General features: G+C 38.5%; 3 protein-coding genes across 4 annotated transcripts; 1 reads left to right on the top strand and 2 right to left on the bottom strand.

Annotated features, from left to right (window-relative positions):
• The first annotated feature begins 4,243 nt into the window (after nucleotides 1–4,243).
• LOC148926406 (protein FRIGIDA-like) lies at nucleotides 4,244–8,077 on the top strand. Of its 2 annotated transcripts, XM_089058899.1 has the most exons (4): nucleotides 4,244–5,198; nucleotides 6,726–6,901; nucleotides 7,011–7,320; nucleotides 7,390–8,077. In XM_089058899.1, the coding sequence occupies exons 1-4, from the start codon at nucleotides 4,295–4,297 to the stop codon at nucleotides 7,896–7,898; spliced, it is 1,899 nt and encodes a 632-aa protein (XP_088915025.1). In that variant the 5' UTR covers nucleotides 4,244–4,294; the 3' UTR covers nucleotides 7,899–8,077. The 2 variants fall into 2 exon arrangements, with proteins under 2 accessions (XP_088915025.1, XP_088915024.1); XM_089058898.1 differs by having other exon boundaries at nucleotides 7,011–8,077.
• A 172-nt stretch (nucleotides 8,078–8,249) lies between these two features.
• On the bottom strand, nucleotides 8,250–13,270 carry LOC125188674 (U2 small nuclear ribonucleoprotein A'). The gene is made up of 8 exons (XM_048085670.2): nucleotides 13,083–13,270; nucleotides 12,920–12,960; nucleotides 12,696–12,825; nucleotides 12,394–12,599; nucleotides 10,322–10,492; nucleotides 9,817–9,867; nucleotides 9,445–9,618; nucleotides 8,250–8,645 (listed from the first exon to the last, which is right to left on the bottom strand). The coding sequence occupies exons 1-8, from the start codon at nucleotides 13,162–13,164 to the stop codon at nucleotides 8,640–8,642; spliced, it is 861 nt and encodes a 286-aa protein (XP_047941627.2). The 5' UTR covers nucleotides 13,165–13,270; the 3' UTR covers nucleotides 8,250–8,639.
• A 1,372-nt stretch (nucleotides 13,271–14,642) lies between these two features.
• On the bottom strand, nucleotides 14,643–20,432 carry LOC148926405 (chaperone protein ClpD, chloroplastic-like). Its single transcript, XM_089059401.1, has 12 exons — nucleotides 19,539–20,432; nucleotides 18,579–18,742; nucleotides 18,255–18,484; nucleotides 17,674–17,782; nucleotides 17,469–17,599; nucleotides 16,993–17,094; nucleotides 16,608–16,889; nucleotides 16,426–16,523; nucleotides 16,058–16,352; nucleotides 15,524–15,757; nucleotides 15,184–15,417; nucleotides 14,643–15,048 (listed from the first exon to the last, which is right to left on the bottom strand). Exons 1-12 carry the CDS (start codon nucleotides 20,219–20,221, stop codon nucleotides 14,737–14,739), a joined length of 2,874 nt encoding a protein of 957 aa, XP_088915527.1. The 5' UTR covers nucleotides 20,222–20,432; the 3' UTR covers nucleotides 14,643–14,736.
• Nucleotides 20,433–23,299: the final 2,867 nt, after the last annotated feature.

The following is a 23,299-nucleotide window of genomic DNA, read 5'->3' as shown; positions in this document are numbered from 1 at the left end:
TCTATTTTAGTTTATTAGATACCATGTGTGTATCTTTAAATATTTTGACGATTTATTTAGTCTCACATCATGATTGGTCCCACATGTCAAGAAATCGGAACATCACCGGCAGTGACGAAGCCAGAAATTTTACGATGGGGGCCCAAATTACTGTTATTAGTTATAGGATTTTTTTGGTGTTCGTAACGTCAGAAGCTCGAAATAATTGATATTTTTAAACTTTACGTATGTATAATGGATGAAAATGATTTTTTTATAATATTGAAATGTCCCATAGCAAATATCAACGAAAATATAATTATAACCACTAGAATATAATAATTTTTTTTCAAATTTTTTTATTATGAGTATAATAATGGAAGAAAACAATTATGAAGTGATAAAGAATTAATATTAACATATTTAGTGATGTATAAGAGAATAAATAGAAATTATATTTCAAAAAATATAGAGCAATTAGAAACAAAATATGCACATTATATTGCATAAACATAAGGAAGAATAAAAAAAAAGTTTGCATTAATAAAAAGAATGAGGAAAATAAGTTGTATAAATAGAACTAAAAAGTTGCATAAAAAGAAAGAAGAGAATAAAATGTTATGTCCCTAATGGGAATCAAACCCGAGCCAAGCAAACAGGAGACATAGTGTACAACCAACAACACTATCAAATTTACATATAGTTTTAGTTTACATATAGGTAAAACAGAAATTGATGGGGGACCATGGTCCATGCCCCCCCGCCCAAATGTGGCTTCACCACTGCATGTGTGTATCTCTAAGTATTTTGCCCAACTTATTTAGCCCCACGTCATGGGTCATCTCATCCCTCATGTCGATCAACCTAAATGTCATCGGCAAAGTGTTTGTGGTGACTTTTGTATGCCTCAATCGTCTACATTAATCGCACAATATTACAAGGATATGTGTTGGTTAGATGTGACGTAAGACACATCGTTCGCATTATGGTGGACTCGAACCCGAGTCATTTGATATTTGGACATAATCATTCCACTCACATACATAAAATGTCATTTTTATGGGCACATAGACAAATTGTGGACAGCACAGTAAAAAATGGACGGCCAACGCCAGTTAAGTGTATTTGACTGGATTAGGGGTTTAGATTAGAATATTTACTATTTTACGAAAATAATATAATTGGTATATGAAAAAATTAATATAAAAAAAAAGAACGACTTTGAAAATTGAAATATTAGGTTTTCATCCTTCTTCTTTTCTCATTTAGAGCATCCACAATGGCAATAGGTCAGCCACTCTCTCTCCATGCCACGTCAGCAGCACTAAAAATCCACCTGCCACATCGGATTTAGGCCAGCCATAGGCCAGCCGCAATAAAAATAATTCAAAAAATGCTACATTTACGGAATTAAAATTACGATTAAATTACGGAATTAAATTTACGAGACATATACGGGAAAATTCATTAATTGCATTAAAAAGAAAGGTACATAGATAAAAAAAATTACATAATAAAGAAAAAAAACTATCGCCGTGCAGTCCTCCGTGCCCACAACTCTTCAATTATATCCTTTTGGAGTTGAATATGAGCATCCACTTGGCGCATGTCGGCATATTCCTTGAGGCGGCCGACTTCATCGAGAGGTACCCCACGTCGTACGCTAGGGGTGGCCGTTCCGTGGCTTGGACCGGCTTCATCGTCATTGGCCCAACTAGTCAGTTGTACACCTTCGTCTTCGACGATCATGTTGTGCATGATAATGCAGGCGTACATTATTTGGGAAACGCATTGGACATCCCACAAACGCGTTGGACCCTTAATTGCCGCCCATCGAGACTGGAGCACACCAAATGCGCGCTCCACGTCCTTGCGCGCCGACTCCTGTCGTTCCGCAAAGTAGGCCTTCTTGTCATCCGCCGCGTGCTTGATCGTCTTCACAAAGACGGGCCACCTAGGGTATATCCCATCCGCCAAATAGTAGCCCATATCATGCCGGTTGCCGTTGGCCACAAATGAGACGGCTGGACCGATGCCCTGACACTTCTCGTTGAAGAGGGGCGACGAGTTCAGGACGTTGAGGTCGTTGTTCGACCCGGCTACCCCAAAATACGCATGCCAGATCCACAACCGGTAATCAGCTACGGCCTCGAGGATCATCGTGGGATTCTTTTCCTTGTAGTCGGTCGTGTAGGCCCCCTTCCAGGCAGTCGGACAGTTCTTCCACTCCCAATGCATACAATCTATGCTGCCTAACATCCCGGGGAACCCATGCTACTCCCTGTGCATCTGCATCAAATTCTGACAATCTTGGGGAGTAGGGCTTCGAAGGTACTGCTCACCGAAAATGTTTATCACGCCCTGACAGAAAAACTTCAGGCATTCCAGAGCAGTCGTCTCACCGATGTGGAGGTACTCATCCCACATGTCTACCGCGCCTCCGTAGGCCAACTGCCTGATTGCCGCCGTGCAGTTTTGGATAGGGGTGTGGCCGGGTCTGCCAGTCGCATCGTGCCTGAAGCGGAAATAAAGATATCGATGCTCCAAAGCGTCAACGATACGCATAAACAAGTCCCTGTGCATTCTAAAACGCCGTCTGAACATGTTTGCGGGAAACCGCGGGTTCTCTGAAAAGTAGTCGTCATATAGCCGCTGATGTGCAGCTACGTGATCCCGATCAATCACTGCTCGGCGGTGGACAACCGGTGGAGGGCGAGGTATCGCCTGCTGTTCCACCCTTCGCATGTACCGCTCCATCTCGCGGTTCATGTAGGCCTCCATAGCCTCGTTCATCTGCCGTTCGTACTCCTCAGCATCCCCACCACTACCACCACTGCTACCACCCGCGTTACTCATCACTCGATGATGCTCTTGTACAGAAATTTAGAGAGAGAAAAAACTCGTTAAAACAAGTGGTGCAAATTAAAATGAAATTAAAATCACGTTTATATAGGTTTTCAAAAATAAAAAAATAAAAACGAAAAAGGGCGCTGGCCGATCGGCACGCCACAATGGCGGCCAGCGCATCGGCCAGCGCCAGCCAATCGGCTAGCCCTCGCCGATTTTGGGTTGACCGCTTGCAATGGTTCGGCTAGCCGACCGGCTAGCGACGCGAATCGGCTAGCCGGTTGGCTAGCCGGCATTGTGGATGCTCTTATTTCTCAACCTTCTTTTATCATTACAACAAAGTGGCTTCACTCTGAATCGTCAACAGCCATGGAAAACCTACAAGGGGCCGGGAAGCTATACTCTGTTTGTGAGAGAAAAAGAGTGTCATTTGTTCAAGTGGTGTGAGCCAATCGACGAAGACGACATTGTGACTTCATCGTTGTCATTGCCTGAGACGGGAGGGGATAGTTTTGGTAATCAATCAAGAAGAATAATTGGCCAAGGAAAAATTAGGTAGTGTTATGATGTATGGAATTTGTTATTGTAGTGTTTGTTTGTATATTCAAGTTGAAATAATGAAATAAAATTCGCAATGATGAATCAATTATGGAATTCAACTCCTTGTATTGTATTTGCATTGTTTTTCATGAAACAATTATATGATATCGATATGCTCCAAATCAAAACATTTATTCATTGAAGTTGTACAAACTTGCTAGGGGTTTGATAACATCCATTCTAAAATTGACAAAATATTTATTGCTTTGATCAGTTGATGTCTTACACACACCTCTTCCATCCACATACTACTTTCCACAACTTTCATTCTATCACACCGGAGTAATGTGACCATATTGTGAATGTCTCATCTATATAGAAAATATATTATATCAGTCATAAATATTTACCTAAACAACAAAGTATTTGAGTCAACTTATTTAACTCGCCAACAAGCTTAGTCCCCACAAAGCAGCTTATGGAGAACTAGGGTTCGTTCGTTCGCCGACTTCGTTAGTGAGAACTAGGGTTCGATTTTGACGTCGTTTGATTTTTTCGAAGTGTGCAGAGTGAGAGAGAGAAATGATGGCGATTTAGAATTTATGAAGTGAGACTATTTTTTTTTCTATTTTTAAATTCAAAACTGATGAAGTGAGAGAAGAGAGAGACGACGACGATTTGGCTTTAGTTGTTAATAAAACGTAATTAGTAACCTAATCCAGTCAAAATACACTTAATTGCGTTGACCGTTAAATTTTTACGCATTGTCCAAAATGTACTAAATCCCGACCATTTTTAATTATACGAGATAAAATAATATTCTGGAAATATCGGAAAATCATCGTATGTTTAGACCAAAATAGGCCTTCAGTGTAACATTAATTTTAGGGATTTGGTAATTCTGGTGCGATCAGTTCTCTGACTCCAAATGATCGCCACCGTTACACCGCCACCCGCCATGGCGGAGGCCACCACCTACGCCGTCCCTGCATTAGAAAACCTCTCACCGCAGGCTAATGACGCCCGCCCTCACTCTCCAAACCTAGAAACCCTTCTGCCGCCCTTCCTAAATTCAATTGCCCAACTGAAAGACTTCTCCGGCGCGATGTCGGGCTTCCTCCAATGCTACGACGACCTCCACACCCACCTCCAATCCATCAAAGCCGCCACCTTGGCGTTGCTTCCGCCAGAATACCCTCCAATTTCTCACTCACCCCCGCAGACACCCGAAGCTCTAGCAAATACAACCGTGGAGAAACAACAGGACGATAAAATTCCCTCGAAATCGGAGCTCGAGGGCTTCTGCAAAGCAATGTGCAGCCGCGGCGTGCGGAAATATTTGGTCTCTCATTTGTCTAATCTCCCAATGCTGCAGGAACAACTGCCAAAGGCGCTGAGGCTGGCTCCAAACCCTTGGAAGCTGGTTTTGGAATGTTTGGGTAAATTCTTTTTGCAGGGGAGCAAGGCCTTTGCTAGGGACTCCCCGATGATCCCTGCTCGTGAGGCGTCGATTTTGGTGTTGGAATGCTTCTTATTGATGAGAGGATTGGATGTTTCCAGTGAGGCCAATTGTGGGATCTTGGACATTGAGAAGGCAGTGGAGGAGGAGGCGAATGTTGCAGCCTTGGCGTGGCGGAAGAGGTTAGTGATTGAAGGGGGTTTGGCCAGGGCTAACCAGATCGATGCACGCGGGCTTTTGCTGTTTGTTGCTTGTTTTGGCGTACCGGATACGTTTCAGGTTGAGGATATGCGGGATTTGGTGATTGCGGGGAACGCCAAGGAGATTGTTCGTGTATTGCAGAAGTCTCATTTGCTTATGAGTAATATTTCAGGTATAATTTATGAATTTAGAGCATGTGCAGTTTGATATTTCATAAAGCACTGGATATGTAGCTCGTGACGATGTATGTGGTATTTTAGGGTGCTAGTGGCCCTTTACGATCTATATGCAAGATGAGTTAGAATAAGACAATTGAGTCTCATATATCTTTTTGCCTTGTGCTCTTCAAGAGATTTTGTTTAGTTGAGTCATATAGGAATTGAGTTCTCCATGTTTGGGAAAGCTGCATCAATTTTTAGAGTTATGTTCAACAATTGGCTTTAGGAATCTTTATCTCTTGAGCAAAATAGGTTACTATAGTATCTCTGGAGAACTCAATTCATATATCAACTCCTTGCACTATTGGATTGAAGTTAAGCAAGAATGGTGAAGGGAAACTTGTGACATACTTAGAGTTATGGTTAGAAATTCATGAATCTCGTAAATTCGTCCATGTAACTTGTAACTTGACTCACAAATGCAAATTCAATTTATTTTTGCCAACATTGTCTCATGTAAACTGAATTTACTCGTGACATTGAAAGCAAGAAAATTACTTGCAATGGATGCTCCAGGTGGTTTACGAAAAATATGGGATAATAGCTTGTAAATATTGAACTTTGATCACATTTTGCACACTAACTCGCCAACTTAATAAACTACCCCATAATTATTTCACTTTTAATTTAATCTGATTTTGCTAATGATACTGGATTCTTGCCAAACTTTTCCCTCATATTCAAATCAATTTCAGCTCATGTGCAATTTCACTGACAACAACAAAAATGTTTTGGTAAGTAACTTTAGAATTGGCTGCCTCATAGTCAGGCGGCCAACTTAAACTGGACTGGAATTCGACTAGTTAGCAAAATCATATGAAATTCAAAGTCAGTGATTGCGTCAAATTTTTAGTTAGGATTTCTAAGTTTTGTAGACCCTGAACCAGAATTTGTTCGAAGTTCTGGAACTTAAACGTATTTTATCATGATCAGTTTTCAGCCCTTCCTGATGAATTCATCCTGAACTAACTGCCATATAATGTGATCCTTTTTGTGGATACTCTTTTAGGTGAATGAGTAAACGGCTAACAACCATGTACATTGGACAAAGCCACTTTTGTGATGCTAGTTTATTGATTGTTGCTTGTAGTGGCACTATTAGTCTTCAAATCTTTTAAAACTCTTCTTAATCTCTTATAAGTTGTCAGCCGTTTTAAAAATTTATAGGCTTGGTACATATAGAACATATATTATTACTGATGATGCAAAGAAGCTCATTTTAGCTGAGAATGCCGAGAAGACTACTCTATTAGGCATAATCAAACTTAATCTGACATGCTTTAACAGCTTAGAATCTCCTTATCATGATTGCAAGGCCTCTCCACGACCAAAGTAGTATGCATGGAAAATTATGTACCTCTATCACAGCTAACTAGTGCTTAGGATATTTGCATTTTGTTATCATTGCTATTTTTAGTTTAAAAGTAAGCACTTTAAAATTATTGATTTTATAATCTCACCATGGATGTTAATATCTGCAGAGACAGTAGAGGAAATGATGAAGAAAAAAATGGAAGTAGATGCTGTTGATATTGTCTATACCTTTGGCCTTGAAGAGAGGTTTATTCCACACACAATTTTAATTTCATTTCTACGAGAAGCTAAAAAAACTTGGAAAATGTCAAAAAAGGGAGCACAAGGTTCACCAGCTACACTTGTAAGTGATAACCTGCTACTGTGAAATACGTAATGTCATCCGTAAACTACTTCCTCTTTTCTCAAAAATCAATGCACTTTTTTTATGATGTGTTTTATTCTTCTTGCAGAATGAAGCAAATAAGAAGCAATTGGATATTCTGAAATCTATAAGGAGATGTTTGGAAAGGCATAACATTGATGCTGCAAAGCTTCTTCCTGGATGGCAAATCAGTGAAAAAATTGCGACTCTAGAAAAAAACATCACTGACTTTAATAGGAAATCAGTAGTAGACAAAGCATCTCAGAAAAGAAAATCAAGTGAAACTGAGACGTCAACAAGACCTAAAGTCCAAGATGCAAAACGTGTGCGACATGTTAACCATGGTGCACAACAGCAGAAGGCCTCTGTTCATGTCGATAGCCGAAGGGGTTTGTCGGGTAACGGTCAATTTAACCGTGTCAATAGCTATTCTGCTCCAGCTGTAATATACGGAGGACCTGGTGCAGGGCTACTACCAGAAGGTATGATCTCGTCTGGAGTTGGAGCTACGAGCCATGGTGGCATGCTTCCGACATATGCTCTTCAGGAGCCAGTTTTGGTTGATGCAGCAGGGCAGCGTATAAACCGTGTCACTCATCCTTATTCATGGCAAAGGGAGTCATCCATAAATGAAAGGTATACTAGTCAACCCCCGCCTATAGGGCTCACGTCCTTGTACAGAGCGTCATCATCCGTTGAGGGCTTACCGGGGAATACTCCCTTATCAGTAGGTCATGGAATTCGGGGTTCCACATCTGATCTATATCAGTACAGAGCGTCATCATCCGTTGAGGGCTTGCCGGGGAACACTACTTCATCAGTAGGTTATGGAATTCGGGGTTCCACTTCTGATCTATATCAATTTGCCGATTCTATAGCAGAGGGTGAATTGTACCCAAGCAACGATCCTCGGAGTGGTACTGCTGGTTCTAGTGTTGTTCCGCCTCATCTTTCATCATATTTATACCAAGCTTAGCCTAGAATACACGTGTTGATATGTTGCTACTTACACTGTTGATTTAGACTTCCATAATTTCTCAAGCTGAATACTTTCTAGGTATTATAACCCTGGCCTCCAGGAAGAAAAAAGATGTGTATCTTTGTTTTTCAATATTTAAATACTTACAGAAATAGAATGTCCTAGTTTTCCTATAATTGAAATGTGAAAAAAGATGTGTATCTTTGTTAAATTGCATTGAGTTTTTATTAATGAATTTTGAGAAACTTTGACATATGAAACTGCTTGATAAAAGTTTCGTGAAAGAAATCAGGAACACAACTTCTTACCAACCATTTGCATAAAACGTCTGCCACTACAGATAACCAATTTTCAGCGATCACAAAACCATTGAAATTGATGGTTGGATTTCTCCTCCGAATACAGCCAGTTAAACATTTGATTAAAAAAAAGATTGTCTGAACAACCTAACACGTGATAACAAAGAAAAGGAAAACGTTTTTCCTCAAGTTCCGTTGGCCACTGAAGAAATTCATGTTTTCTGACAACTGAATTGCACACAGCAAGCCATGTCTCTCAAATACTACGCTGTTAACAAGTAAATTCCCCTGGCCCATTCATCATTACTTTGAAATCTTCATGGGAGAAAAGATCACAAAACATTACAAAACAATTTTGCAACACGAGGTGGGCATAGTCCACTGGTTCAGGAGGATACACGATGAATATTATGCGGCTGCATATTCACATGGAACAAACCTATTCCTGAAACAAAAAATGCATATATACAATCTGTAAGATTCATATGTCGAAAGATCTGAACAAAATTAATGGACACAACACCAGACTACCTAAATATAAAAAGCTCATTATCTTTGTCAACATATATATGTTATGCTTGGGAAAAACAGGAAAAGGGCAAAAGAAACACCCAACATTCTTATGTTCTTCTAATTTTTACTTTCTGCCAGAAACTAGATGACTGCATTTTCACATACTTAAGATTAGTAATGCTCAAATTATGTAAAGATGGTAGTACTTATTCATACCTACTAGTCTATCTATTATGTCAATTGTTAGCATTATTGTATGCAGAGAATTCTACTAGGAATGAAGCCTCACAAGTACAAAGCATATTTTATCTTTCTAAAAAGAGTACAAAGCATATTCTAGGAATGAATACTACACCACTCGTCTCAATTATGAAATGCTCAATTTTTTCATATGTGATTTATTTTGGCCCATCTTAAAACACCACTTTAAGTGAATCATTTCCTTTTTGGGATGTCTCTACTTTTCCCCTCTATCTTACTTTATTCTCTTCACTTAACTCACAAAACAACACTACATAAAATCCCGTGCCGGAATAGAAATGCTCCACTTAGAGTGGGACAGAGGGAGTATTAGATATCTGTAATGAAACTCATTGCACCTATATGATCTGCCATATATCCTACTAGACAGTAAACAGTGAACTAAGTTAACCAAAATCAAACTGTGCAACAGCATGAGTGCGGCTGAACCAAAAAGAACACAAGCTATACAAATGAAAACATGTATATACCTCTTCCATTGCTGATGTATCATCTTTCTTTTCTTCAGACTCACTTTCTTTAAGTTCATTATTTGTTTCTTTTTCTTCTGTGATCATATTATCCTCTTGTTCAGTAGCCTCACCGTTAGGTGCATTGTCATCACCGATGTTGAACTCAGCTGGGAGCTGCCCTGATTTTAGTGCCTGCAAGCAAGAAATTATCAAAACTCGTGATAAATTTCTAAATGAGGCAGGCAGGGAAAGAGAACATGAAAATAAATCACTGCAGACTAGTGGATGAGAACAAAATGCAAATATTTTTGTGTAAAGAAGTGGAGGTTTGTATTTCACAATTCAAAATTGATTACTCTATCCTACTTGTATGCAGGTCTGTCAGATTACCTGTTCAAGTCTAGCCACCTCTTCAAGAGTTTGTGAATTGACAATGGCAGCCTGCAAAAGGATAAGAGAGATTAAGTAAGAACCCAAAATGAGAGAAAAATGTAAGCAGGTGGATGGTTGGATGGAGAAAAAAAATTAAGGAAAGAGAAATCTCGATGCATTCTTATCAGCCAGAACCCAAATGTAAACTGGCGGATGGTTGGATGCAGGATAAAAAATGAAGGAAAAAAGAAATCTCAATGCATTCTTCAGTCTGCCAGAACCAAAACATACAAAAAACTGCCTAGTCCCGTCATTTCAGGGGAGAGAATTTGAGACACTCTCCAATTCATTTATCAACCCTAAGGCATGTCAAGTTCTTTACCTATTCTAAGATTGATACTTCTTGCAAATAAATTTTCCAAAGTTATCATCACTTCCAGTGTATGGTAATTCATGTTGACCCTTGAAGATATGCGGTGGCAGAACTCAGAAGTCTCAGAAAAAAAAAAGAATATTCATATACCTTAATAGCCAAAATTTGTTCTGGTGTAGGTGCAGCTGGTTTAGATGTTTGTTGCTCCCTTGCAGATTCTTGGGTACTAAGAGTCTCAGCAGGTACAACGTTTGCAGATTCCCTTTTAACCTCTTCTTCAGCTTCTTCTGATGCAAACAAAATTTTGGCTTCAGCACGTTCCTATATGATGTGTGGCAGTATTTAGTAAAGTTAGACACCAAAAATTTACTTAAATACAGTGTGAAGCAAAATTGAAATAAACAGAGAACAGTAATAAACTTGAAGAAATGAGTTAATTACCAAAATGGAAAGAGTAATGATATATAATCAAGCCAGGGGTAAAGGATGGAATCCTAGCACAAAAAAAGTATGTCTACTAATGGCACTATATACAAGAAGGGAGAAAAAGTTTATATGCACATATAACATTAGCCTCAAAGTCATAACCTACAATGTAAAATATACATGTAGTGAGTCTAGTGACTAACTATAAACCAATTTTAACAGAGCTTAAATCAACTATAATAACACAACGCATAGTACATTCTGTATATAAAAGGGCGCATCATTACAATATGATTCTCTCACAAGTATAGTCATGAAATATGTAAATTGTAATTATGTTGAATATTCACAATGTAATCCAAAGTAACCATGAGAAGTTTCTTCTCTAATAATAGGATCAGCTATTCAATAATCTTCATAAATTGGATAGAAGTAATAATATCCCTATTATATCCCTGTCTGAGACCCATACACTTCTTGATGTATATTCCCTCGTTCTTGCAACTTGTAAGGAGTAGTATTCAAACAACTTCCCTTAAGGTCCTAAGTTGGAGTACCAAACTTTCAGTTTCTTCGTACCACAATTACTCCGCCAAGCAAGCAAATAAAGGAAAACTTTTACTTATAGCAGCTGATATTGGATGTAGGTAACATGGCAAGAGAGGAATCTCAACGCTTCTACAAAATTATTCAGGTTATCAATATTCGATATTTTAGAGGTTTCATATTCTGTAAATGCTTGAGTATCATCTATTCTTTACAGGCTGAGCAAACGAGGCACAGACGTGGCAATCTCAAGGGGTAAAATACATTCATTGTTATATTCCCATGAAACATGATGGCAGTCACAGAATTTCAAAACTCCCCAAATAATGATTAAAAAAAAATAAAGAGAATATAATACAGAGAGTGAAACATTTGATCAAATTAACCCCCTGGGCCCTGACTCCTAATTGTCATAACTTAACTAATAGAAATTTGAACTACGAATTAACTTAGTAACTTCTGGTTTGTTTACCTTATTTTAAAAATAAGGAACCCAGCTTTCAGACCACTGAATCATGCTTAATATCAGATACTGCAAGTTTGAGTATTAACACAATACAGAGGATGCTCAACATTTCTAGTTATCGTGAACGTATCTCGAATACAGAGATATTAATTACATAGTACTCCCTCCGTCCCAAAAGAATATGCACTTTGAGTTCGACACGAGTTTTAATACAAAATTAGTAAAGTAAGAGAGGTGGAGAGAAAAGGTAATTAAAGTATTGTTAGTGGAGAATGAGTCACACCTTATTAGAGAGAAAAGAGTTTCCAAAATTAGAAAGTGCATATTCTTGTGGGACGGACTAAAAATCAAAGAGTGCATATTCTTGTGGGACGGAGGTAGTATATGCTATTTTACCTTGATGTTTGCATAGCACAGGAATGGCAGTTTTAAGAACAAAAAAATGTATGTACTTCAGAAATAAACCATTTTCAAACACAAGACCCAGCTTTAAACCCAAAGGTGAAGGGCAACCAGATGAAGCCGATTATATGTAAAGAACTAAATAAATATTCCATCCCAAATTACTTGCAACTAAATAAATATTCTATCCCAAATTACTTACACGAGATATGATTGCATATAACTCTTGTTAAAACTTAATGCTTCATTTAGATCAATTGATAAACAAGTATGTCCGCAAGAGAAAGGTAACTCGCTACCACATTAACACACTTTTTTTGTGCCATTTGATAACATCTAGACAGCAGTAGAACACTGGAATTAATAGATTTCGAATAATAACCTTTTGTTTTACTTTCTTGAAGTCCAGAACACGCAAGGACTTCAACTTGTGGATAACATACAAACGGTAATTGGGTTTTTTCGTAATACTGTTGTCGAGCAAACTAAGGAACTGCAGCTTGGGAAGTGATGCAAGAGGATCGATCTCAGCCAAGTTAGTTAACCTATTGTTGGTGAGGACCAAGGTGTGCAATTTTGGCAAAAACTCTGCACAGTGTCCAAAACAAGAACTAAATAGCTCAAGGTTGTGCATATAAGAATCCAAAGTAAGTAGCAGATTTTAATCTAGAATAGTGTTTATACCTCCAAGGTTAGGAGTGATGCGAGTGATTCGGTTATTGTTCAATAACAAGGTTCCTAGTCGATTCATGAGAGGGAAGTTCTCAAGCTTTACAATCTCATTATCAGATAAATCAACAGTGTCGAATTGGTCCTGTTAATTAAAATCATTCATCACTAAAAGAAAAGGAATTGAATGTGAGTAAAGCTGAAATGGCCTAATGAAGTAGAAAAGGGGAAAATTTCACCTCAGTAGCACCAACGTTCTCTATTACAGCAATTTTGTTCCCTGCTCGGAATCATAGAGAGAGAGAAACACAACTCATTAGAGGCACAAACACACAACCAATTACAAAAACAGAGAATCTTCTAGTAATTTAAAAACGTTAGTAGGGTTTGAAAGAAGGAAACCTCGGAGATCGAGCTCTCGCTCGCGAACGGCATTGAAGAAATGGGGGCTCTTCCATATCAAATCCGCCGTTAATCGCACCATTTTCTCGCACTCTTGTTTCCCTCTCTCTCAAATTTGAAGAGGCGGCAGCAGCAGGAAGCAGTAGGAGAAGAGTATAGTATTTTGCATAACAAATTATCTACTCGGCAGCTCCTATAATTAAATGTTTTTAGCAATTGTAATTTTTAAATTCAATTAGAATAGTTTGATCCATTAATAGTGAAAAGTAGTAGTAGTAGTACTATATTTTTTTTGGGGGTTATGCTTCCTATGGATAAGAAAATAAAAAATGAATAAAAGTAGAACCGAACCTATGAATAGTAAAGATTGAAGAACATTCTCCCTGTGGAGAGCACGGTTATGCATGCTCTAACCGGATTTAAATATTTGAAGCCGGTTTTAAACAACTTTATATTGATGGTTTTGTTAGACCTTTCCTAAAGTGTGTCAAAATACGACACAGTTATCTTCTCAACTTTGATTCTTTTGTTATGACAGAATAGAGCAATTGTGTAATCAAAACAAACAGAAACGTAAAGAGACACATAATTTACGTGGTTCATCAACGTTGCGTTGACTACGTCCACGGGCGAAAACGAAGAACATATATTAGATATTATTCAGACACTGCTGGAAAGAGCGTGATGTATTATTTTCCAGGCTGGGTTGACAAGGAAGTTTTGGTGTTTTCAGATTACAGAGTTCTGTGTCCTACTCCTATATAAATAGGTACACAGCGAGACTTCCGTTCGACTAGCGACAAACTATACGAATTCAAGGCATACTAACATCTTTGCTCTTCTACTTTATTTTCTCCCTAATTAATTGTGTAAATATTACTCCATTTATTTTCTCCCTAATTAATTGTGTAAATATTACTCCATTTTCTTAAATCTTGGTAATAGTAAAACTAAAGAAATACTGCTACTACTATTATTATTATTTGAGTAGGTCCCTCCCTTTTATTAGTAGTACATTCGTCCATAATTAAATAGGTACTACTACAACTTATGTTTTGTCATTTTGATATCTTCATAATTAAATACTCTTATTTCATTATTGTAGTACTATTAATTTTTAAAAAAATGTCTAACACCTCTATTTCTAGTTTCGAATTGTGGAGGTAGATTCGACTTGTGTTTCGTGTGCTTTTGTTGTCTTCTTCTTCTTCCCTAGTTTATAATGGTCGTTTCTCTTTTAATTTCCCCAATTAATCAATTCAAAAGCTGTTGCATATGCAGTCTTCTTCCCTATTTGTTCCCTTGAAATTCAAAAATATAGATAGGACATAGTAGTAATTATTACTGTATTATTAAGTCAACATGGGAATTAGAGTTTTCCAACCAAAATTAAGTAGGAGGGCTGACTTTTATATAAGGAGCCTCAATCTGTTTTTTTTTTTTTTTTTTTTTATCTTAGACATCAATCCGAAATCTTCTTTGTGAAACAAATTTAAAAATTCTATGTATATATATTCAACAAGGTGGCACGTCACCAGTGTTATGGAACTAGGCAACAAATAGTCTAAAGGAATGAAGGCTTCCATTCACGCCCATCATTATATATGAACCGATTATTCACATGCTCTGTACAAATGTATACAACTTGATCTCCTTATAATTTGGAGCTCGTGTCCGATAATTCGATCCTACGGTTTGATTTGTTCGTGACGACTGGATTCCCGGAACTTTCCACATCGATCACAGCAATGTCACCAGCCTTGTATTCACCAGAAAGTAGAGATTCACTTACCAGATCTTCAATTATAAGTGTAACTGCTCTTCTCAGAGGGCGAGCTCCGTAACTCCGGTCATAACCTTGTTCGCATATCAAGTCCATGATTGCTTCTGATACCTCCAGACCAATCCCCAAAGACGCAAGACGCTCTTTCACTTCATGTAGCATTATATCCAGTATTGCAAGCATCTGAAACAAGGGGTTCAAAAACATAACATTGATGTTTCGATTTATATCCCAAGTTGCTAATATGTGAATTCAAATGTAGTCCAGTTGAAGGAGCAGAAGAAAGAACGAAATTAAATAGATGAAAAGGAGCTGAACCTCAGGTTTCTCAAGAGGACGGAACACCACTACTTCGTCTATTCTGTTGAGCAATTCTGGGCGGAAATAACCCTTTAGCTCTTCCATCACCAAAGCTTTCAGTCCAACATATGATGCTGACTCATCTTCATTAGTGAAAAAACCAAAGGAGTTGTGTCTGCCTTTAGCAATGGCAGCAGATCCCACATTGGAAGTCATTACAACCAGTGCGTTCTTAAACGATACTCTTCGACCCTATTGAATGAATTTCAAAAGGATTAGTAGCACATAAAAATAATAATGTCACTCATTTTCACTGGTTTAATTTTATGCAACAAAATAATCATTACTGCAATGAAACCTGAGAATCTGTTAGGTGACCATCTTCAAACAATTGCAGCAGGATGTTGAATATATCTGGGTGGGCTTTCTCAATCTCATCTAAAAGCACAACTGTAAATGGCCGTTTTCTTATAGCTTCTGTAAGAGTGCCTCCTTCTCCGTAACCGACATAACCTGGAGGAGATCCAATTAGTTTGCTTACAGTATGCCGCTCCATATATTCACTCATATCCAATCTTAGCATGGCAGACTCCTACAAGATAAAGTAGAAGCATTATTTCTCTTGAGCCATATTTCACTGAAGCAAGAATAATGAAGAAAGCAATAGCTCAATGCATTACAATTGCTGAAAATTTTCATATCCGGGTATTATTCAAGGTTAAACAAAAAAAGTCATGTTCACCCATGTATAGCTTCAAAATAAACATAAAAATGCCTATATTTTGGAATAATGATTTCATATCATTCATAAAATGGGCATGGACTTGGGCATGGACTTGTGAATATCAATTTAAGATCACAATAAAAGGTGTAGCGAGGAATGATTTCTTACAGAACCAAAATAACTTGCTGCCAAAGCTTTGGTGAGTTCAGTTTTCCCAACACCAGTAGGGCCACAGAAGAGCATTGCAGCAATTGGTCTGTCTGGGTCATTCAAGCCAACACGAGATCTTTTCACAGCCCGACAAATAGCAGCAACAGCCTCATCTTGACCAATAACTCTTTTCTTCAGCTGTTCATCAAGGCCCACAAGAAGCATTCTTTCATCAGCTGTTAGTTTGTTAACTGGGATTCCTGACCAGAATGAGGCCACAGTAGCAATATCCTCAGGCCCAACCACTGTAATTCTGCAAGAGATGAAAAGACTTAGTTTGTAGCAATCCAGGGTCAATCAACAATGTCATAAGGCTGAACACATACTCATTGTCTGAGGACACTAACGACGGATCAGAAATAAGTATCTCATTCTCCTCCAAGCTAGACTTCTCATCATTTTCTGCCAGTCTTGTTGCCAGTGACTGGTCAAATCAAAACAACAGAATATTAGAAACAATCAACATAAAACATACAAATAGGACTTGTAACAATGCAATTTAACATACTGCTTCATGCAAGGCCTGAACTGTCCTAATTTCTTGCCAATAATCATTGGGCGATTTTGATAGTACTGAAGTTTGCCTCTTCTTCTTGCGCTTAGATGCTTCCATGCGAGCTCTACTTCCAGCCTCGTCGATAAGATCAATAGCTTTGTCGGGAAGATGTCTATCTGGGATATATCTAGCAGACAGATGTACAGCAGCATTAATAGCCTCCAAAGTGTATACACATTTGTGGTGAGACTCATACTTTTCACGCAAACCCATCAGTATCTGAACCGCATCAGCCTAGAATATGTTCGGAAATGCATCAAGAGGTGGTGATGGTAGGAAAAATGTCAATTATAAGTAATATGCGTGTTTCCTGTTTGTCAATAAAGATTTCTCGCACCTGACTTGGCTCATCAATGAAAACAGGTTGAAATCTCCGTGCCAGTGCTTTATCCTTCTCAAAATGCAAGCGGAATTCATCCATAGTTGTTGATGCAATACACTGCCACAAAAACAGAAAGCAGGCAAATACAATTTAAAGATCTGCCTAATTCTGCCCAAATGCATCCAGCAAAAACCAGCATATTAATTCTTTAATAGGACAATACAGGAAACAATACAATTTTTGTTTCTTAATTTTCGTCAATTTTACTTGTAGTTATAGACTTGAAGAAATAGAAGGAACAATGTTTACATCGACATCAATGTTGAAAAGGCCAGGTACTGACACCAGAGCTTGTTGTGCAGAATGCAAGTACTGTAGGTGTGCATCTTAAAGAAAATAAGCCTTCTAATGATGCTTCGACTAGAAAGATATAAAGTATACAGCACATATAAAAGTATACAACACAGAAGCATGCACTACAGACTTCTCACCTGGAATTCACTCCGTCCAAGTGATGGTTTCAATAGATTGGCTATATCAAGACCAGAACCCTTATTTCCTCGTCCAACTGTGCCAGAACCAATAAGCGTGTGGACCTCATCAATAAATAAAATTATATTTCCTGAAAAGAGGCAATTCCAAGTTGAGACATGATCAAAGTTCAAAAAATCACAAACGGTCCAAACAAGCACTCACCTGACTTTTGAATCTCTTTTATTAACATGGTCACACGCCCCTCTAACTCTCCCCTCTCCTTTGCACCTGCCATTAGGAGACCTATATCCAAAGACAATATACGCTTTTCCTGGACCAAAAAAACAAGCAATATAAGGGACAAACCTCAGCAAGCAACAATTTTAATAGTTAAAGAGTATCTAGCTAAGCTTATAGATTATAAATCTTATAATCAAATAATATGCCATAGTGTGTCCGGATAAAAAATGATAGTGGAACATTAAAATGCTAGAGAGGGAAAATGTATTTAGATGGTTTAATTTACTGTTTAAAGAAGTTGGTCAAAACAGGATCATATTCTAAAAAAACATCTTTTCTTTTTTACAACTATAATTTATTTTTGGAGTTTCGAAGCTTTAAGAAGATAGTTTATTAAAACCTTGTGAAGAGCTTATCAAACATCTTATAAGAAGTCGTAATAAAGTTTATAAGCTCAACAAAACACCATCTGAGTATAAAGCCATGCATTTTGACTTTCTCAAAATAACCCAGAGTGACATAACTTTGTCAAATATTTTTTCCTCTGTAGAGAGCGAACCCACCGTTAGAAATAAGGGAACGGTCCCGTCAGCAATATGTAGAGCCAGTCCTTCGGCAATAGCTGTCTTTCCAACCCCAGCTTCACCAAGAAGAATTGGATTACTCTTGGTTCTTCGGCAAAGAATTTGAATGACTCTCTGTAATTCAGTATCTCGGCCAATTACAGGATCAATAGATCCCTGGCTAGCACGGGAAGTGAGATCCACACAGAATAGGTCAAGAGCTTTTATCTCTGTAAAAAGAGCAATGAATCTCGATTTAATTACTGCGTTTAAGATTAACTTATCCAGCAACACCATAGAGCAACAAGTAATATTGATCCTGACCTGTTTCCTTTGCAGGAGAGTTTGCTTGATTGATTTTCTCAGGAAGGATGTTTCCCTGTAGCCTTTTGAATGCAGTGGAAGCTGGTTCTCTTCCCTCTTTGGCGAGCTCTCCTTGAAGTCTGGAGACTGCCACTGTTGCCAAATGGTTCACATTCACACCTAATCTGAAACCATTTCAGTCTAGTTCAAGAGATTACACATGAAAACCGCTAATCAACTATGTTATCTTCAACTCAATTAGCATAAAACAATGCCGAAAAGGAATCCCAGTGAGTTGGGAAACAGCATAGTTATTGTGATTTCAAAATTCTTCCCAGTTACATGTTGTGGCTACATGGAATAAATACATTAACATTTTTTCAGGTTTGTGTTATGATCTAATTCAAAATATGTAGCACTGACTAAGAAAGCCTTAATACTTATTTGATTATAGAATTATTGTCCTGTGACCATCTCTGTCACATTACCTATGTTCCAAATAAATGGATTGAAAAATGGGAAAGCATGACCTATACACTCAATGATGCTAAAGTCGCTTGGAAGGACAAACCATTCACATCAAGGAGAATAAGGTTGGCAACATATATGCTGTGCATGCAAATAGAGAGAGAGCCAATGCCAATCACACATCCAAATGCAGACATCCACTGACCCGAGAAACTAACTGCAATCAAACAATATCTAGAAATGCACATTGAGGCACAATGAATGGTTGCTGAAAAAGTACAAACTTTTAACAAGCAAGAGAAATTTTTCTCCTTAGAAGCATGAGTCAACTTAGCACAGGACAATCCAGAAAATTATTAGCTCAATTAGCTATTACGCCACTAAAACTAGATCAAAATCCCTACATAAACTCTTAAACGCTTAACATATACAAACTAAAGTGCTACAAATTGCAAGTAAAGAGAAAATTAGTACTACTTCTATAATGCTAAAAGTCTTCAATAACAGTAGTACCTCTTAAGCACACGGCTAGCATTGCCATCATCAACGGTGAACAATCCAACAGCAATATGCTCAGGTGCTATGTAATAATACCCCATAGTCTTGGAGTACTCCACTGCAGCCTCAAACACGCGCTTGGTGCTAGCTGAAAACGCCACATCCGTAGCTGACGTCTCCGACTGCTGCAAAGTCTCCCCATCCCCGTCTTTCTGATTATCTTCCTCCCACAAACTCTGCACAGCAGCTCGTGCAGCATCAATGGTGATGCCAGATCCCAGGAATCCACCGGAGTCGCGATCCTCTGCAACGAGGCCTAGCAAGAGGTGCTGCGTGTACACCATGTCCTTGCCCATAGCCTTGGCTTCCCTCTGCGAGAACATCACCGCTTTGATCGATCTCTCCGTGAACCTCTCGAAGATTCCTGAGACCACGAAAAACGGCCGCCTCCGCCTCGGCTTCTTCAGAGCACCTGTGCAATTCCGATTCAATCCACAATTTTGAGCAAGCGAAACTCCAAAATAGGAGGAAGAATAGCTGCTGCTGGTGCTGCAAGCAGTAGAAGTGGGAGGGCAATTTGGGGAAAAGGCTACTAATTTACTGCAGCGGTGGTGAGCGGCGGATGCAGGAACACGCCGGATCGGACCGGAATTCAGCACGCAATTGACAGAGAGCGGCGGTGAACATGACACCTCCATTAAATTGTGAATTAATTTACAAAATAATTATAAAAAAAATAAGATTACAGCGATTGAATGCGTGAGCTAAAGAAGAAATTGAAGAAGAAGAAGAAGAAGAAATGAATAGAAAAATGAAATAGTATGAGGTGTATATAGTAGGTGTGGCGTGTGAAAAAGGAACGCAGAAAGATGAATTTTGCGGGGAAAGGGAGAATGGAATATAGAGAAGACCACGCATCCAAAAGGCAAAACCCATTTTAAATCTTATTGGATTCTATAAATATTCAACTTCCAAAGAATACTAATTTATCGTTATTTCGTTATTATACCATTCATCAACAGATTTTTGGTCGGTTATGATGATTATTCTACAAACTGGATTTTATATACGGTGGTTTCTACTTTCTACTTGCAACAATTACTTCATTTTTTTTAATGAACAAAACGTAAGTTTATCGTTTATTTCATGATTATACCAAAAGGCAAAACCCATTTTTAATTCTTGTCGCATGAAATTAAATGTCAAAAGAAGACTAATTTATCGTTTATTTCATGATTATACCTTTCAGCTGACCAATTTTTGGTATGCATTAATTATCCTTCTAGTCTACAAAGTGGATTTTATATATGGCGCATGGTTTCTACTTGGGAAGAATTACCTCATTTTTTTTATTTTTAATGAACAAAATAACTTCAAGTATTTGATGAATTTTGGATTCAAACGCGAGAGTATCTTTTTATATTCGAAGGTGTATTTTGCTCAAGTCAACCAACCCCAGCACTTGGTCAGAATTGAGAGGAAGGATTTAATAGCTGGTTTAAATCTGGACCATTGAATAGAGAGTTGATGGATTAAATTGTAACCTTTAGATCAATTAGTCAGTTGATTGTTACTGTTGGAAAAGTTAGTTAGTTTTCTCTTTCCTTTTAAGCTGAGAAATTAGGGCTCACCTTTTGTAATTCAATTTCTCCATCAATTACAACTCAATAAGGTTTTTCTCTCTCAAAATCAAAACTCCCTTCTTATGCAATTCTTGATTCCACATTAGCTTACAAATTGGCGTCGTCCGGTGGGAAGCGAGCAATTGGAGTAGATTGTGTTTCGTCCTGGAATCGAATTCACGAAGTAGGATGACTGCGAGGCTTGAAGCAGAAAAGTTCATCGGGAAAAACGACTTCGGTCTATGGCGGATGAAGATGCGCGTGATGCTCATACAACAAGGGCTGTCGGCGGCGCTTGATGAAGAGAAAGGAACGGCCGCAGCGGATCTTGATGAAAAGGTCGTGGCGAAGCGAGCTGAAATTGCGACGAAAGCACACAGTGTAGTAGTGCTATGCCTTGGTGACAAGGTGCTCAGGTAGGTCGCCAAAGAAACCACGGCAGCCGGAATACTGAAGAAACTCGAGAATCTGTACCTCACAAAGTCTCTCGCCAATCAACTTTGTATGAAACAGAGGCTCTATTCGTACAAGTTCTTCCCACAGACACTTCAATAAAGCGATCGATGATCTTGAGAACATCGACGTGATTGGCGACGAGGATAAAACAATTTTCCTCCTCAATGCTTTACCTAAATCCTACGATCATCTACGAGAGGGAAGGAACTATCAAATTCTTGGAGGTGCAATCTGCCTTAAGGGCAAAGGAGCTACAAGCGACTGGAACCAGAACAATGGATTCTGCATCCGAGAGCCTCAATATCAAAGGATCTAAGGGCAAGAAACCGTTCAAGAAGAAGAATGATGGGGCCAAGCAGCCGTGGAATGATCAGAAGGAAAGTAGAGTATGCTTTTGGTGTAAAAAATCGGGGCATCTCAAGAAGGATTGCTTTGGCTGGAAGAAGAAACAAGCCACGTCTGGAAATCAAGGTATAAATACCTCTGACTGTATTGAATCAAATAGTACAGCTGAGGTGTTAAATGTGATGGAAACAATTGATGCAGATGGTACTGTCACTCTTGGCAACAATCAAGTGTGTAGTATAATAAGAGGAATTGGGTCTATAAGGCTCAAGATGCAAAATCAGTGTGTTAAAATACTTAGTGAAATTAGGTATATACCAGAGGTGAAAAGAAATCTAATATCTTTGGGTTCACTAGAACAGAAGGGACACTTCTTTCTTTTCATCTGGTGGGAAGATGTTGATAAAGAAGGGTGAAGATGTGGTCATGATGACTGAGAGAAGGGGTAGCCTGTACTATCTATATGCTTCTGTTATTAAGTTGCAGAAAGATGAGCAGTTGAATTTGGTAAAATCTTCAAGTCTGAAAGTGTGGCATGAAAGATTAGGCCATCCAGCTCTTGGAAGTGTCAAGGAGTTGGTTAAGAAACATATTATCTCGACTGATGAATCACAAGAAGTTCAGCCTTGCCAAGACTGCATCAAAGGGAAAGCAACAAAGCTGCCATACCCTGTGAGTAAGCAACATCTTCTGCTCCTCTGGATTATAAACATAGTGACTTGTGGGGACCAACATCAGTGAATACTATAGGATGAGGTAGATATTACATGACGTTCATTGATGATTATTCAAGGAAAACTTGGATATATATTTTGAAAGAAAAATCAGAGGCATTTGTTAAGTTTAAGGAGTGGTGCACTGAGGTTAAGCTAGAAAAAGACTGCAAAGTGAAATGCCTCAGAACAGATAATGGACTTAAGTATTTGTCGAAGAGCTTTGCTGATTTCTGCAAGCAAATGGGGATCAAAAGGTATAGAACGGTTCCTTTGAACCCTCAACAGAATGGAGTGGCAGAAAGAGCAAATAGAACCATTGTTGAGAGGATAAGATGTATGCTATTTTCTTCAGAGCTGGGAAAAAGGTTCTAGGGGGAAGCAACTTCTACTGCTGTTTATATGATGAATAAGTGTCCCTCAAGCAGCATCAATGGTGATACCCCAGATTACAGATGGTTTGACAGACATGCAAGATATATCAATCTGAAAATCTTTGGCTATATAGTTTTTGCTCATGTGAAGCAAGGTAAATTGGATCATAAGGCATTAATGTAAGTGATGTTGGGATACCAAAAAGGGGTCAAGGGGTATAGATTGTGGTGCATAGAGCCTGGAAACCACAAAATAGTGATCAACA

This window comes from Salvia hispanica, chromosome 5, assembly GCF_029641045.1.
Source record: "Salvia hispanica isolate PSC_SH4W2 chromosome 5, Shi_PSC_v1, whole genome shotgun sequence".
Taxonomy (NCBI): domain Eukaryota; kingdom Viridiplantae; phylum Streptophyta; class Magnoliopsida; order Lamiales; family Lamiaceae; genus Salvia; species Salvia hispanica.
The sequence above is the reverse complement of the archived record's forward strand: the minus strand, read 5'-3'. Positions and strand labels throughout refer to the sequence as shown.

Excerpts from the sequence above, each read along its gene's own strand:
- LOC148926406 (XM_089058898.1), top strand. The coding sequence starts at position 4,295 with ATGATCGCCACCGTTACACCGCCACCCGCCATGGCGGAGGCCACCACC. Across the intron at positions 5,199-6,725 it reads GCTTATGAGTAATATTTCAG|AGACAGTAGAGGAAATGATG; the intron begins GTATAATTTATG and ends TAATATCTGCAG. Across the intron at positions 6,902-7,010 it reads AAGGTTCACCAGCTACACTT|AATGAAGCAAATAAGAAGCA; the intron begins GTAAGTGATAAC and ends TTCTTCTTGCAG.
- LOC148926405 (XM_089059401.1), bottom strand. The coding sequence starts at position 20,221 with ATGGAGGTGTCATGTTCACCGCCGCTCTCTGTCAATTGCGTGCTGAAT. Across the intron at positions 17,095-17,468 it reads TTGGACGGAGTGAATTCCAG|TGTATTGCATCAACAACTAT; the intron begins GTGAGAAGTCTG and ends TTTTTGTGGCAG. Across the intron at positions 16,353-16,425 it reads TTAGTGTCCTCAGACAATGA|AATTACAGTGGTTGGGCCTG; the intron begins GTATGTGTTCAG and ends CATCTCTTGCAG.
- LOC125188674 (XM_048085670.2), bottom strand. The coding sequence starts at position 13,164 with ATGGTGCGATTAACGGCGGATTTGATATGGAAGAGCCCCCATTTCTTC. Across the intron at positions 10,493-12,393 it reads TCAAGAAAGTAAAACAAAAG|GAACGTGCTGAAGCCAAAAT; the intron begins GTTATTATTCGA and ends CACATCATATAG. Across the intron at positions 9,868-10,321 it reads AACAAATTTTGGCTATTAAG|GCTGCCATTGTCAATTCACA; the intron begins GTATATGAATAT and ends ATCCTTTTGCAG.